We start from the raw sequence: 18246 nt of genomic DNA, 5'->3' as shown, positions 1-18246 counted from the left end.
TTATGGAACAATTTATCATCAGATATCCGCAGTAATATTCATTCTATTTCCCTACAATCCTTTAAAAATCTAATTTAATTTACCAATCTTTTTTCTGCTTCTTATATTTATGTAACTTATATATTTCTTTATCAATTCTGTTTTTAATTTAAAGTAGTTTAAGATCATACCCTGGACCTCAGGGAAGAACAGTGTACTAATACTGACTGAGTATCCAGAATAAAGAAAGATTTCTATCTATCTATCTACCCCTAGGATAGATATTCCATCGTCATTTACTTCCCCTCTCAAAGTCTGTGGTTGAATATTTTATCCTCATCATAATATTGATCTCTGTACATCTTGTCAGGTTTATCACAGAGCATCTGAACTATGATGCTGAATCTTTCTTAATTTATTCAATTTTTGCAACTACTGTACAGTACTGTATTACTGTATCTTTAAAGTGCTTACAATCAGCCATAAAGCCAAAATAAGAATTGTATGAATGCCTTAGAATATATTCAAAATTAAATAATTTTTTTAAAAAAATAAACAAATTTAATAGTTTTCCCAATAAGAAGAAATCTAGAAAAATAATAATTGATAGTTTAGTTGAAGCTGAGAATTTATCGATGACACAACAGTTTTCTAATAATTGTGATTATCATCCTCATTATCAACATTCATCTTTGTATTCAAATTTATTTTGTATAATTATTTCTTCGGTAGGAGTATTCCACATCTCAGATGCCAAAGAAGATTTTGAATAGGAACACCTTTTTGAATTCATGTTATGATTTTGTGTGCACTTGTGTCCATATTTACTGAGGGTTTTTAGTTTTTTGGTTTTTTTTTCTGGTTTGACTCAATAAAGTTTTATATCTGAAGGTTAAAAATATCAGATTCTGTACAGGCCTTAGGGTCAATGTCCTGACCCATGAGCCTAACATTGATACAACATACAGTAGGTCATAAATAGTTGTGTCAGTAGGTGGTGTTACCTTTTTGTGTTCATATTGTTTCTTTTGTTTGTTTTCTTTCATGCTGTCACGCTGTCACATTTTCAGCCAGGACAAAAGCTGTCTTGTACATGTCTCTGTTCATCTTGAACAATAAGATTCAAATTTAAATTTAGTGCAAGTTATATTTACTCTAAATTTCTGAGTATCAATTGACTTTTTCATTACAGGGCCAAATATAATTGATTTGCTTTTTTCACGTCCCTGCCCTCACCAAATTTTGGAGCCTCATGAAAAAATTTACTATACAGTTTACGTTTTATTTCAAAAAAAATTTTCCATGGAAAATAAAAATAATCATGATCTGAAAGATTGTTGTCAAAGCCAAAGAAGAGGTGGAAATATAAATTGGAAAATATTACTACAGATTCAGTTTCCTTCTATAACTAAAAATATTTAATATATATATCAACCTTTTTACCAAAGTATAGGATAGAATAGCAAGTAGTACAGTAAATGAACCTACCCTCATTAAAACGTAATTAAAAATTCCGGACGTGAAACTAACATTGACAATGAATTTTATTTGGCCTAGTAATCAGTTTAAGGATTTTTGTATATAAGTGTCAGTTATTTGGTTTGTCTGTGTCATTTATCTTTTTCAAATCTTTATTTCAGCAATTAAAAGCCATATTAAATTCAAAATACAAAAAGAACATTACAAATGCAGAAAACAAAATAAAGCATCATAAAATAATATACACTAAACAAAATAAAAATTTTAAAAATAAGCCACTCCCCCAAGGCCTCTTTGTCAGACTTTTAAGTGGAGCGCTCAAGAGGATAAACACAAAGTTTTAAGTAGTAAGTAAACACTGAGAAGTGTCATCCATTTTGAGTGAAGCCCTGATTCTCTAAGACTGTACTGATGAGAGGGCACATTATTCAAAACAAACATCTGACTAGCACTACAATGCCAAGGCAAACCAACGAGTTTTCTTAATGCATTGTAACATAATTGAAGCTCTCTTATTATTAACTTGTGTATTAAAATAACACAAAAAATAAATAAAAAAATACATAAGCATTAAAATGTATTTTAAAATTAAAAATTCACTTATTTTACTGATTATTTGAGGTTTTATCTCACACAGAAGTTTGTAATCATAAAAGAGATAGACAAGGCCCCATTTCTGTGACTTCCTCTTTTGTTTTAATATTTACAAAGTGAATAACCTGCCAGAATATTGTGATAGAAATGTTATCATTTTAAATGGCATATTGATTTTATGGTTTGATTTCTGTTTATCATCAGAAACCTTAACTCCTCATGTCTCCTACAATTGTAATGAAGATGATATTGATGAAAATGAGAAACAAGATAGTTTACTTTAAAATCTCTTTATTTTTTAAAAAAATGTGTCTTAAGTCTGTTTTATGAGAATAATCACTTCCTCTATGTATATTAATATTAAGCACAAGAATGCCTTCATGAACATAAAAGTCAATTATGCTACAGCTGATGAGTTACTTGATTTTTGATTCATTGACATAGCAGCTGGCTTCACATGTTTTTTAAATATTGGTAGCTATGTTGAAACATCATATTCATCCCATGCAAGATGATGAGAAATGCAGTCAAGGTCACATCAAATTCTATCATACGCCTACATGATAGTTACCATACAGCGCTAATATGGAATACTCTGATCATAAAGATTAAAGTGATTTCTATTGATATCATGATGAAGTTTCAACAAAACAAAGATGACAAAAGTGAAATTATATTTATTAGGCCTACAGTATTTAGCACTGCGTTGTGCCTGTACAATATGTAGTAATGAGAAGCGCCTCCCTGGGGTATGCCAGCTATTGACTGATAAATAAAAGACATAAAAAAAATATGTTTAACAAACATCCAATTGTTTCACCTTCACTTGATAGAGCATTCAGACTGTCAGCTTTTTTTTTCTCACCTAGAGTACAGTGCAGTAAAGTAGTTTTTTTTTCAGTCTATGGTATTTAGGAAATTATCGGCAGCTTAAACTGAGCTACCGCATGTTTGAGTACGTTGTTCATGTTAGAGTGCATGAATTGCAGTGGCTAAACCCTCCATGGCTAAACATACTGTAAGGCTACTGTATTTGTTCTATGACAGACAGTCACAATAAATGATTAATGTGGAACATTAATCATTTATCAGAATATCATCTCATAAATGATTAATGTGGAACAAAGGCAAGTTAACACTTTATGCTTAGGTGAATAATGCAAGTTCTTTAGAGGCTTTAGTCTAGGCTTGTACAGTATCTTCTTATTGCTAAGGCTTCAGCAAATAAAATGTCTGACCAATGTACAGAACCATGAATAATATTAATATTATCAAATAATAAGGATTCTATAAGAGATTGTTTGGAAGTATCGTCAGCAGACATAAGATGTAGACCAATTATATGGTTAAAACCTTCGCAACTCTCATTGTGTTCATGTACACCAAAAATAGTTGTTGGATAGACTACTGTATCTCTCTCCACTTTGCATCCGGAGGTGCAGTCTAATCATTTTAAATATAAAGTAGGCCTAAAGTTCACTACTTCACCTCTGTATACTAAAATAATGTGTTTATTTAATATTATAACCTTAGATACAGTAGTTGTTGGATTCAACTTCCCATTTCGCTTACGTGTGTGAAATGATCCTCTTCCTGTACTATTAGAAACAAACAGGATCTCTGTTCCTTGTTTCCTGCCATCGTTATTGGTTGGTTTGTTGTTTGTAGACCATGGATTGTTCGTGCTCCAATATTCTTGTTCATTGATTATAAAGAAAAAAATCAAATAATTTGTGATTCAGATATATAAGCCCCAGGTAAGTTATCTGTTTACGTACTACTACTACTAGACATCCATATTCATGCCTGATGAAATTTGCATAACAAAATAAATAATGAGTCACCTCTAATGTTAACTTTTACATAGTTCGACCAGAATGATTAGTTGTCAAAAATAAACGTTCCTAGGGATGCAAAGATAATGGTCTTTTTTTATAGGGTCTTTTTTACAATGGAATCAAAAAATAGTTTAACAGTTTTTCTTACACTACAAGATTGACTGTAGGCCTGTCTGTATACAGTACATGCCGCATACTCGTGTAGGAGTATACAGTAATAATGAGCAAAGTGTACAATTTGAATACTGTTACAGAGATAAGTGCATACTGGTAATTTTAGCAACAACTTAAGCCTTTGGGAATCATTTGCAGTTTTATGATGAACATTTCAGATTTCATTGGTCTATTGGGAAACAGTTCCTCTCATTCCAGGATTGCTGACTGGTATAGTACAAAAGCACTCAAATTGATTAGATGAAAATATATAGCTGGTAACAAACTGTGTACTCTATGCCTTCAATTATGCTCTTATTTGTCTCTATCACAGTGTTACTTTGTGTAAAGACTTTGTGATATTGTTTATTATTTGTTTAATATATTTTTATATAATTTTTGTCTTTTGCTATGTAATTACCTCCATCAAGAAGGTTTTTTTATTCACGATTGTTTGTGTGTTTGTTTGCAGTATGTACTGTATTCATTAATTGGTTTCCATTCATGAATTTACCTATTATGCAAAAGCTAATAAATCATAATAAAATTTAGTAGAATGATACTGAATATGGCCTTAATTAAGGAAGAGGTTTTCAAACTTTTAATTGACATTGTAAGGATTGTGGGATTTTTTTTTTATATTTGGGCACAGGCTGGATGTATGGAGTGACTGCTTGTTTGGATGTAAATTGACAAAGCTTTAATATTTTGTGACAATAATAATACTTAGTGCAATTATGCTGCTGTGTATGTAAATTTTGGAAAGTCCACAAAAATTGCATTAAATCTGGGGATTTACCAGTAATTGATTGTAAAGAGAAGGTCATTACAGGTTAAACTTGGTCATAGAAATATAAAAAAGCCTGTCCTGTAAGTTTTAATAAGAGTGGATCCAATTCCAGAAGTGGTTACAATTCTGTTTCCCCAACGGGTGTATCTTTCACATATACCTGCTGACAAATGTAATACGAGAACCTTACCTTACCGGGTTGTACAGGCTTGGTGTTATCTCAATCATATCTATATTGCCACCTCATTAATATGCAACCATTGAGGAGTGCCATCTCATAGTTACTGTACAGTTGGTCATTTTATCACTAGTGTGTTACAACTGAATATTGTAACTGAACCAATCGCCAAGGCATTAAATGGTCGCCGGACATTTAATGGACAACTACTGTAGAAACCATTTTTGATATATATTTTGCATCAATTTTGTTGTGAAAGCAGTTTGTTCCATTAGCATGATTGTGTAAGCCTGTAGCCAGGGTGGTTTGAAAGAACCCCCCATTTCCAGAAAATGTCATTTTAAATCATTACTAAGAAAGTTTTTTTAATTAACTCCAAATATTTAAAATTTGGCATCTTTATTGCCATTCCTGGACCTGAGGTGTTCTATGTATCTTTAAAATTTAACCCAACCATAGTAGGGCAGAGGTGGATGTGGACTCAAAGTGCCCTTTTGTGAATAATTAGAACACCTCCCCCACCCCTCCTTTTAAAAATTCGGCCTAAGGGCTTGTTGAGTTTTTTTTCTTGGTTTATCAACAGATAAACCAAGCTATCTAAGTTGTAGCCAATTTTAGCAACACTGTATAGCACCTTTTAATGATTTTGTGTTCCTGCACCGCACATGCTCTGAAGTTAGGACAATACTCCTTACGAAGGGATGCAGCTTACAAGAAGAAGAAAATTCTGAACAATTATACTACTGTAGTTACTGTATGTTACAATACTGTGAATGTTTTATTTCTTTGCTAAATACAACTCAAGGAGGCAAGCCTATAAACTGGACCGGAAATTAACTTAATCTAATAAGTTGATAATAAAAGCCTAGTAGTTGACTATATAACCACATGGCTCCTTTTCAGGCCTCAAATTTAGGCTTCATAGGAGCAAGTAATCTCAAGTGATTCTTCAAAGAAATTGTAGCAAGTTCGTTGTTTTTACAATTATTATTTTCTCAGGTGAAGTGAATGTATTGCAGTATCATGCCATTACTTTTTAAAGACAATAAATTATTGTAAGGTGGAATCAGGGGTTCAGCCAGAAAAATGATATATACCAAAATGGAAGCTAGTGGGCGTGGCACTGAGCCGATGGGCGGGCCTGTTTTTAGAGCATTCAATATGTACTAAAAACACATCGGGACATTTATTTGCTTTGAGTCGTTAATATGATGGGCCATGGCACCCTCAATATGATAGAACATGGCACTTTAAAACATTACTTTTACAGTAGTAGTAATAGTAGTATACCCTAGCTGGCACATTCAGACAATTGATCAGGGGGAAATTGGAGAATATTAATTAAGTGTCATCACAACCAGTCATATATACTGTATAACTGCTTTCAGATACTGTATGGCCTACACATCAGTTATTATAAGAAAATCAAATTTACATTTATATGGTTTTCTTTCACCACCCTCCTCCACCTTACAGACTTTAAACTTAAATATTCACAGGATTATCGACCAATGATGAAATTTTTTGACGTAGTAATTAATTAAGGACTTGTGATTGTTCGTGTAATTTGGCCCACAATGGCTTATTTAATAGCAATCAACATTAAATTGAATTTGAATACAGTATTTGTTTCTTTTTTTTTTTTTATTACTATTCTTTGGGGGATATTTGCCTTAATTGTGAATGCATAACAAACTGAAGTCATTCTACAATGCTAATTTTTGGACACAAGGCATTAGGTTAGAGTAGAGTTCTTGTACGTGTGGAACAATCACTCAGTAGTCATAATACATTTCTCCATTGTATGCCTAGCATATCAATTCATTGAATTCCCACAATGCACCCATTCTACATTTAAAAATCTATCGGGTTTGATGTGACAAATACTTGTGATTCGCTCATGTACATAAAGTAACATGTAACAAATAACTGCGATTCGCTCATTTGCATAATGTGAAATGGACAAATACCTGCGAATCGCTCATTTTACATATAATGTGACTTGGACAAATTACAGATTTGTCACTTACGTAATATTGTAGTACAGAGCTTTATTGCTTGCATGCTACACTTTCTTAACTGAGGCTGAAATCGCTTAAAAAATAAGAATAAATTGTGGCTGAGGTAAAATGTCAAATTGTAAGTATTTTTATTCTTTTTTTCTAATTAAACAATCAACAAATCTTATCTGTAGCATATGTGCAGTAGGTGTGACTATGTAATACCCTCCATAATATTATAGCAATATAATACTGCTGTACAATATTTATTATCTATCTTAGAAGTGTGTACATTAAACTGAAATATTACTATTCTTAGTCATTGTGTTAAGATGTATATTTCAAAAATCAGACTCCAGTAGTAAAAAAATGTTGACTTGATAATCATCTTCATATATTAACAATCAGAAAAAAACATTTCTGAAACAACTATCGCATAAAATTCCACAAAAAAAGTTTCTGTGTGGGTTAGCATGCAATCTACTGTACAGTACCTTAAAATCAAACCTACCTCCAACCCCATTTATAAGATTACAGAAGGGATTTAGAGTAATCCTGCTAAATTTTTATTTGTTTGCTCAGTACAGTGGCGAAATTATTTCAATTACCATGCAACTACTAACACCAACTAAAATTTTTTTTAACATATTGGCTGCCAGCGACGAGTATACTTGCCCACAGAGTGTTGCTGACAAGTATACTTGTCAAAATCGGGGTAACATTTTAGCATTTATAGCTTCTTTGTTAAACATTGTAGAACCACAGACTCAAGGGCTGGTAGTTCGGGGAAGATACAACTAGACGATAACGTACAAATGACATGTATGTTTGTTGTGTTAAGTTTTCGGTAGTACACCCTTTGAACATATACCAACCCATGCAAAAAGCGGACGAGATAACTCGCACTTGGCATGGTCAATAAAAAGTGCTATGACAGTGCCGTTGACGAGTTTACTCATGCCCTAATATTTTCCTGCCAATTTATTAGACACATCATTTTGATAATATATGACTAGATAAACTTTCAAAAAAGTATGTACATGTAAACTTGTTTTGCACATGGGAAAGAACCTTGAGAAAGGTCTGGCAGTCAACATGTTAATGCAGTTGAAATTTCGTTGGGAGTACCTTTATAAATTAGATCAGCACTAATTATTATAGAAAAGAATCTCAGTTTTCAGTATAAAAAATAGGAAGTGAACTATATCCATGGTAAAATAATGTTGATGTGACCTTGTGTTACCCTTTGATAACTTTGGCATTTGACCTTAAACAAGAATTTCATGACCTGGTACCAAATGTTTAGTAAATTATTGGTATGCTGAAAATTTTAACTTTATTTTAATACCAATATCTTAATAATAAAGTACTGAGAAAATACTTCAATTTGAAAATAGTTTGTAGTAAGTTTCATTTCATTTCTTTATTTCGTAAATAATGGCCTCTGTCCCATTTGACAATTCATATGTTTATACCATATTCAACACACAAAATACTCTTTTTTTAAATGCCTTTTTAAATATATTTAATAGAAGACATATTTTATGAAAATTATAATTTACAAAAATATCACTGAGTGAAAATAATTTTAAGTTGGGAATGTATTTCTTTTTCAGGCCTCTATATAAAATGGACACACAAACAAGAAAATGGGTTTCGTCTTTTATACCACAATTATCGCAAAATAAACATTCTATTTTCTCTAGTAATATTCATATGATGACCTCTTTCTATTAATAAATTATGGTTTGACAAAAGAAATCTTGAAATTGTTGTTCTTAGTTTAAAATTTAAATGAAAAATATGTTTGTTAAGGGAATTTGGTATGTTTAGTGAGCTATAAAATCTTAATCTTATGTTATCTTTTATCATTTCATTCCCTGTTTGCCATGCAATGTCCTGAACTCTCTCTGAAAAAATTGCTAAGAAATTCTCATTTACAGGCAATTCCCACATATACCCAAATCCAAACATATTTGAAATCAATTTTATTCCAAATGCCCAACAGTCGGTTCTGTTTTGAGCCCACAATCTTTGCCTTTGATAACATATTTTTGGTAATCTAGAATTTTCCATCATATTAATTTTTATCCAGTAACTTATCATTTTAATAACGTGAAAAAATGTAATGGGGAGTAGAATAAAAATATAACTTGATATTTCATGTTTATATTTTGTATGAGCACAAAACAACCAATTTTTTTTTCTTTTGCCGATAAACAGATGCGTGCATACCCTACAATTTTATTATTCTTTGTGTAAGACCATTGAAATTGTGGAAACTTGTTGTGAAACCTAAATAGTTTTTATTTTTGTGCAGATGTTCAATGGCAGATTGGGGATGGGGTAGTGTTGGGGGGAGCAGGACGTCCCAAAATTAGTTTTTAAATAAAGAAAACAAGAAAATCATATTCAAATTTCAGATAAGAATGCTATTTCTGAGCATTTGGAGGTGCCATGATCATAAATTTCCTTTTAATAATGGCGTGGTGTAGACCCACTTCTGTGAAAGTCCCTCACTGGACCCCCTCTATTTCAAATATTTGAATCCGCCACTGATGTTGAAATCTTATTGATAGCAGTTCAATCTATTAATTACCAAAGATACTACAGTAGGTAATGGCTGTTTATTTCTTTGGAATTGTGTGATGTAAGCTATTTCTATCATCAAGGATGCTCTCAATTGGGCTACCTGGGAGGTTGTTTTCTTAATTTATGGATACTGTAGAAACCACAATACAGGAGACCATCCCTATGGACCATCCCTCTGTATTTTGAGGCCATCCCTAATTACAGAAACCAAGGATCAGTGTTTTCATACCTGACCCACATTTTCTCAACATTTTGAGATTTTCTATGATTTCTTGATATACATTAAATGATTTATTTACTTATTAATTTATTTAATTAATTATTTATATATTTATTTACCTATGTTCATTCACTTAAGTGTTTTATTGTTGATACATGAGTTGCAGATATTAATGAAATTCTTTCCATGCAGACTGTTCGCACAGATAAAACATTCACAAGACATTAACGATATTTACTGATCTGCCCGTATTATTAAATTTATATTATTAGGCGCAATAATAAAAATTAGTTCATCAGCCTCACCCACATGTCTTCTATTGTATGAAAAAAAAACCAATTTTTTGGAGAAAAAAAAAATATTTTTTTCATTTTTTTTTAGTAAATAGTTAGTAGATATTGATTGTATTATCTCAATCATGTTTTACTTTGAATATCAATGCACCAGCAAACAACCCAAGAGTGATATTTGGCTGAGCAAAATAATAAAAATAAAAGGCCTCATCACTTTTCCAGACTGGATAGGTTGATTAACTAATAATTTTTTTATAGTGCCTTAGTGCCATGGAGGTGTAACAGTAAAATTGAATATTTTAACTGCTAATTGTGTGTGTGTAGGTACTGTAACCATATTGGTTTTCACTTGAAATAGAAGAAGAAAAAATGTTCCTTGATTTCCTGATGCATAATATTGATACTGGGCATTTTTTATTTTCCTGCCATTTTTCAGATCATCCAGGACTCCTTTCCTCTCAGGCCCATTCAATTATCAACCCATTCACTATTTTTCGCTACAAAAAAATATCTTCTTTAAACCTACACCTTCATACCCATGTAAAGTACAATAGATCCATCAACTCTGATATTGATAAACTATTTATCTTTTTTTTTTTTTAAATTACAGATTGACCAAGTCTTCCAATGTTGAGCTTGCTGACTGACAGAAAATCAACTGTATTGGCTTTGTTTTAATCCAAGACATGGATAACATACCAAAAAGATGAATAACAAATGCATAGGGTTTATATTTTTGGTTGTTGTGACATCTTTTTATCTTTTCTATGAGATCATTTGCTCCGAACGTTTTGTTTGCACAAGCTCAACCCTGGTAGAAGATGTGAGGGGGAATGAATTTTACTCCAGCATATATCGCACAGGTGGAAATGTATCTCAAAGTCACAGAGGGAATAAACCATTTAGTGAGAAGACTTTAATTCGTGATTTTGATTTTGACATCAACGGCGATGATGTTCTTGTGTTTCTGCACATCCAGAAAACTGGAGGAACAACTTTTGGGAAACATCTGGTGAAAAACATGGACATGGAAAAACCATGCCAATGTTTCCGTGGTAAAAAACGCTGTGATTGTCTGCGTCCTGGAAGCAGTCGTAGTCACTGGTTATTCAGTAGGTATTCCACAGGCTGGTCTTGTGGGCTGCATGCTGATTGGACGGAATTAACAAACTGTGTTCCTCAATGGATGGATCAAAAAGAAAAATTAGTTAAAAAAAGGAGGTCAGTTGTTTACTTTGTTTATTTTTCCAATTTCTGACTATAACTTTCTTTAGCAAAACTACTAAGTGGTTTGATTTTGTGATAGTTAATTAATAATTATTTTCCTGTTTTATTTCTATATTTATTATTTATTTCTTACCATTCCACCATACCATGTAAGAGGTACTGTACACTGGCTCCTATCCCACCCAACTCTTGTGTGGGTGTTATTTCTGGAACAGAGCTAATATAAAACTGACTCTAGCCAGATTTTCATTTCAAAAAGCAGGAAGTACAGTACAGTATACCTCTTGGCCAAATCCTTTTTTTGTATATTTTTATACTATATTCATTTATTTTTTATATTATTTCATTTATTTTTGTATTTGTGTAGTTTTGTGTAATGTTTATTTGCCATTTGATACAATGTGTATGACATAATAATTGGTAGATTTTTATTATGAAGCCCAGATATTTAATTTGAAGATGTTTAACATAATACACAATTATGTTACCTTAAAATCCACAGGTATTATTATATAACAATGCTGCGGCATCCAGTTTCACGCTATCTGAGTGAGTGGCGACATGTACAACGTGGTGCAACGTGGAAGAATTCCAAACACATGTGCGACGGCAAGCAACCATTGTCTCATGAGCTGCCCCTCTGCTTCAGTGGAGAGGATTGGAAGGACGTTGAATTAAACGAGTTTATGAAGTGCGAGTATAACTTGGCTAATAATAGACAGACGAGAATGTTGGCAGACTTATCCGTCATTGGGTGTTACAACATGTCGTTCATGACGCAAGAAGAACGTAACAATAACATGCTTAGAAGTGCCAAAAAGAATCTTAGACACATGGCGTATTTCGGTCTGACTGAGTACCAAAAGAAGAGCCAGTTTATATTTGAGAAAACATTTAAGCTGAATTTTATTGATCCGTTTGAGCAGTTTAATCGGACATATGCGGAACAGTCACCGATCACTGACGATCAGCAGCAGCAGATTGAGCTGCTCAATCAACTGGATCTTGAGCTGTATGCTTTCGCAAAAAAGCTCTTCTTTCAGAGGTACAATAAAATGAAGGAGTTATTTGGAAGTAAAAATAATAATTGGGAGAGTTCCTCGACATCATCCTCATACTCAAGTAGCGAAGATGAAGATGATGAACTTTCATCTGATGATTTGCCAGTAGGCTAATAAATTTGGTACTTTTTTCTTTTTTATTTTTGTGAAGCATCGTATTTATATGTGAAATTGCAGCAAATCTAATCATGTTACCGATTATTTTATAATTTTTATAATTGTTTTTATTATATTTTTTATGTATTTTTAGCAATTTTGATTTATTTTTTTAATTTAACTTTTTGTAAGTTTTTATAAATATTTTTATTAAGTATATTAAATAATTGGAAATTTAATTTTCTTTAATAATTCCAGTATAGACTTAATGAAGGTTTTGAAACTTGCATGACAGTGTTGGTAGCTATTAGTAACCAGAGCTGTCTTAAATTGTTCCAAACAAAGAAAATCCAATTTCCAATCTACTTAACTATTATATAGTAGATCAAACTATTTAAACTACTGAATGAATAAATAAATAAATGATTGTATTACTTTCATTTGTTAATATTAGAAACGTAGTGGATATAGAAGTACTGGTAGTCAATTAATAATTGTAGGAATTACGGTAGTTAGAATGTAGTTGATTTACTTTCAGTATTTAATATACTGTAAAGTGTGAAAAGCATTGAAGTTCAATTGTGATAACTTATTATTACTTTCCTTATTATCGTCTTCATTATCAATTAGTAAAGTAAAAAATCAATATTCTATTAATTGAGATGACAACGAGAACTCAACATGTACCTGCAGGTGACTACAGATTACGTAATTGTGATCTTGCCATTAAGGACCCCCACCTATTTTAGAAGGAGAATGTCTACCATTGCATCTGAGATGATGTGCCTTGGATGTTAAGATCCACTCCTTACTAAATACAAATTATTGTATGAGAATTAAGATACTAAGGATTATACCAAAACCTTGTAAATTGATTCAATGCCTTCAAAATATAAGTGGCTAAAATGATTAACAGAGGACGATGATATTGATAATGATGGTGATTATTGACATTTGCATTTCATTGCTGTTTGTATTGAGAATTATGCATTACTTTATGGGCTTTCGAACATTGCAACATTCTTGCTTTGATTTCATGTTTTAACTGTAAAAAGACAAAATGATAATGAACTGTTTGTGATGCATTTTAATGTTTAGAATTAGATTTTTGTAATTTAGATAATGCCTATGGCTGATGATTGTATTGCTACACAGGCTGTTGTTTCCAGTGAGGGAAGCTGTGGCCTTGGTGATTCTTGATAATGTAAGTGATGATGGTGCAGATGGTGAGTCCACAGCTGTTGATAATGTTGTTGAGTGTGCATGTGTTTATTGTGTTGTGTTGACACTTTTTCTAATAATTATCACATTTTTAAAGTAATGTCATCAACAAAAATAGCGCAAAAAATTTAATTTGCAAAACTACTTAATATTCTCTATTAACAATTGTTACAATAAAAAAAAATTCCCTAGCCTCAGAAGGCTTCTTGTTATTCGTAGAGCTGACCATAATAGCCATAAACATTGTTTTAGAAATCATATCCAAAATAAAGATTATACTGTAAAGAATTCAAAATGCATTAATAGTCACCATGATGTAGCAAGTCCCTTTTGCAAGTACTCAACAAGTAAAAAATCTAAAATACTAAGCTGCAAATCTGGCTTCAGAGCATTTATAAACTTTTGTTTGTATTGTATAATGCAGGTATTGCTGGTGATTTGTTTGATGGTTGGGTTTGATGTAGGTTGTGGTGGCAGTGATTATGTATTGAATTTGTAGCATGTTACAGGAGTTTCTGATGATGGTGTTGATGCATTGATGAAGTTGATGGTATTGTGTGGAAAGGTTATGCAAATGATGTTGTACAGGTGATGATGTTGATGCAGGTGGTGATAGAAGATGCAAGTGACAGTAACAATTGATGCTGGTAGCCATGGTCACAGCTGGTTGTTTTCGATCTATTTTGTGTTACATTAGTATAATTCATTGTAAAACCAACCTTTATAGTAAAACTGTAGTTTTCATTAGCAAGTAAGCATTTTTCTAAAACTTTCTAACAGAGCTATATTAAATGCAGCAAATTTGTTCGATGTTTGTAATTCTTGTTGTTACTTGTGGTTGCTTATAAAATGCATAGGCCAGAGGCCTCCCAAGTATAGATTTGATACTATCCAATTTGATTGCTATTTTACATAAATAGAAATTTTAAATGTTTTTTGTATAAAAAAAGATTATGATATCCTACCAACTGTACAGAATGTTGCCAAAAAGGTCCAGTAAATTAAAGGTTGGATACAGTAATTTTCTATATTGTGGTATTCTTTTAAATTCATTATGTTGGATGGTACAATACCCATAATCATTGGCTAAGTAAAATACAGTAGTTCAAGTGTCAAATGGAAATGATTGGCCTACTTGCATCACATGATCTGAATTAAAGTGATAATAATTGGTCACAATTTTATGAATATTAATGTTTAAAATAATGATCTAAAATGAATTAAAAGCATCTGAAATTCCTAATATATCTTGGAATTCAACAATATGTTCTATATCAAGAAATCAACCAAAGTTTTATTTCCAACTCTCAAAACTCCAAATTTTGTGCTATTAAATGTATATGAGAATGGTGCTTAAAATGTAACGCTTTGATTTCAAGCACGCCTTTCCATATCCCACCCATCCACTTTCCTCATACTTATGATATTAATTATTATGTAGGCTCTGCTGTGGAACACAATGGATGTTTGTGAAATATTCCCTTTTTTAAAATTCTTTTTAACACTTAGAATTGGAGTGAACCTCAACTAATCATCACCTTGGTGTAGGGTGAATGATCAAAGTACTGTACTGTACTTAATTCATAATAATGTATGCCAAGTACAAAAAAAGATTTAGTTTCTTTCTTTAGTGCTTTCTTCTTTGTTACCACTCAATTATATTTTAAATAGAAATGTCACACACCATTCTACTGCCATTGTCATAACTAGATGTATCCTATTTTTTTGGTGCATCTTGTTGGAATGGCATACATTCCTCTATTTCGGACTTGGCAGATCAGGCTCCGTACAAACAACAGCAGCAGCAACACCAACTTGGTCTGAAAAAGCATAATTCTTGCCTCTTTTTTAAATTACAGATGAGGAATCTAGTAATTTTTCTTTACTTGGTCATTTATATTTTTGCCCAGACCTCCCGAGTATACATTAATTTTGTTAAAGCACTTGGTGATGAGCCATTGTTAGTTTTTGAAATGCTTTTCTTTTGATTGAAATTTTCATTCTACTGTGTATTTTGTAGCACATTGATTAGTTGATATTTGTAGTTACTCAAGAAGTCTGTGTGTATTGTATCTTCATTTAATGCTTGCAATTATTTACGTCATTGATGTATTAACATTAATTAGAATCTCATCAATTAATTAAGCTAATGCGCAAATTTTTCACTTTGTTACTTTACATCACATCCTCTGTGCTTTCTATTAAAAGCATAGCATTAGAAATGTGTTCGTTCATGCTATTTCATGCATCTCTGTGTAAATATATACTGTACTGTGAAACGGGTATTTTGGTAAAGGTTTTGTAATATTCTTATGTAAATAATTTCTTCAATTAAATGAAATATTAAAGCAGTTCTCTGATCATGCAAGTGTGCTAAAACTATTGTACTTAATGTCAGATGTTTGAAAATCTCATAAATATCGTAGTCCTAACTTAGGAAGAAACCATTTTGTTTGCAAAATATAATTGCATTCAGGTCTCAGGTTTCATCATGGATTGACCGACTCCTGTGTTCTCATCAAATGTAGAATAATACCATGTATTATTTATTTACCTAGCATTGTTTGTATCTGTTCTTCTGATGGCAGCTATAATATATACCTTCTACTGTACGGCCAATTAAATAAAAATTATGTTTCTCATCCTTATATGTTTTTTTAAGAGTATTAGACCCCTTTTTACTTTATAATTTATTTTCGCTTTTGACTCGAACACATGCACCTTCAGACCTAAGGTCTATGTCAGGACTGCACACCAATGGACTTTCATTGCTTATAAGGATGAGTGTTGAATTTCTGGGTTTTCTATGTTTTTAACCTCATAAAAGGGTGGTATTCCTCAATAAGAAAAAGATGCAAAAGGACATGAGAAACTTTTTTTTGTTGTTTTTGGCCAAAAAATACACAGATCACCATACACAAGTAATTGATTGAAAATCAAAATTGAAACTGGAAGTTTTATGTTTTATGGGACATCAAACATTGCCATGTAATTTTTGAAGCTGTCATTTTTATGTACTGTAATATGTTTTAGAAATTATGCTGCAGTGTGTCCACTACCAGAGGGTTTTTGCAGCATTCTGATGGTCTTGTATGAAGTTACTGCATCATTATTGTTATTTATTATGTTAAGGGGTCATGCCAGCAACATATTTAATGTATATTTAAATAACAATTAAGCAAAATAATATTGAACCATTGTATTTTACCATTCTTAGCCATCATTTCTATATTATGTATTAATAAAATAAATGCCATATTCATCAAAGTTCTGTGTCTTGACTGTACAGTATTGAAAGTGCATAGGGTCTGTGGTGTATTATACCATATTTTTTTTAATAAGCACCCCGCTTTGAATATATTCCCCCATCAAATAAATGCTCCTCTGGAGCCTCATTTGGAATGAACACCTCCCTCAAATAAGCACCCCACCCCACCAAATGACTAAACAAATCTATAACAATATAAAGTAAAGAACAGCAGCACTTTTGAGACTAACAATATAGAATTTATTGAGAATAAATTCTGTATTGTTGGTCTCAAACGTGCTGCTGTACTTTACTTTATGTTGTTATATACTGTACAGACTAACATGGCTATACTTTTTATTAAACAAATCTAATGGAAGCAACATCATTCTCAACACATTCTATTATGTTCTACTCTGTACAGTTACAGTTCTTTTTTTTACCTGGTTGGGATCAGTCTTTATGATCACACAATAACATATTGTGATGGTAATTATGTGTTGTAATTCCACATTTACAGTGAAATTAAGGAGCGTTTTTTTAGTAATGTATATACTTATCCATTTTACATTTAAAAAAATGCCTCCCTCGAATAAATTCTTCCCTCGAATAATCGCCCCCATAAAAACCCTTCTAAATAAACTTTACGGCAATTGACCTTTCCGCGCTAAGCCCTGTCTCTTGCAGATTGTTGCTATGTCCCACAAAAGACAGCGTCAACATACGTAAGCACGTGTTTGTGGGACAAGTGCGTAATCTTAGCGATATTTTGATTGGTCGGTTGTTTAATTGACATGCCAGAAAGGTCCGTAGATTTAAAGGTTTTCGTAGTCTATAATTCAGAGCAGACACAAGTCTTTGTCCCAAAAGTTGAGAGCTTATTTTTATGTCTTTAAATAAAAGTTTTCATTGAACATTTCCAAGTTTTACCACACCAAGTAGCACCTCTCTGCTAACGGATCATTATAGGACGAATATGATGATGAATTCATGTAGGCCTTCATCAAGAACATCATTGGTGTGGACATGTTCGATGCAGTAGGCCTTACATTCACATTCTATGCATTGACTTATGACAAACTACACTGAGCCGCTTATTTTGACTTGAGAATACAAAAAAATATGATCAAAAGCTATAGGTTGTTGCGCATTCAATAAAATGCGACCCGAGTAGGGAACATCAATAACAATTTAGATACGTTTTAAAGAGCGTTAACATGACAAAAACAGTGTAGAACTGCTTTATAATAAACCAAGCACAATGGATGACTTGCGAGC

The 18246-nt window shown here is 32.1% G+C and overlaps 1 protein-coding gene across 2 annotated transcripts in view; it reads left to right on the top strand.

The window, feature by feature from the left end:
- Positions 1-16988, top strand: part of LOC117117886 (heparan-sulfate 6-O-sulfotransferase 2-like) — a 19936-nt gene extending 2948 nt beyond the window's left edge. The window contains exons 1-3 of one of the 2 annotated variants that reach the window (XM_033262360.1): positions 3694-3809; positions 10727-11337; positions 11846-16988. In XM_033262360.1, coding sequence (XP_033118251.1) covers positions 10823-11337; positions 11846-12518 — 1188 coding nt within the window. In that variant the 5' untranslated portion in view covers positions 3694-3809; positions 10727-10822 and the 3' untranslated portion in view covers positions 12519-16988. Of the gene's footprint in view, positions 1-3693; positions 3810-10726; positions 11338-11845 lie in introns of those variants that run through there. The other variant, XM_033262359.1, reaches the window with a different exon arrangement.
- Positions 16989-18246: the final 1258 nt, after the last annotated feature.

Source organism: Anneissia japonica, unplaced genomic scaffold, assembly GCF_011630105.1.
Source record: "Anneissia japonica isolate Jap-2015-1 unplaced genomic scaffold, ASM1163010v1 scaffold287896_len759773_cov187, whole genome shotgun sequence".
Classification (NCBI taxonomy): Eukaryota; Metazoa; Echinodermata; class Crinoidea; order Comatulida; family Comatulidae; genus Anneissia; species Anneissia japonica.
Note: the sequence above shows the minus strand (reverse complement) of the source record. Positions and strands in the feature narration are given on the sequence as shown.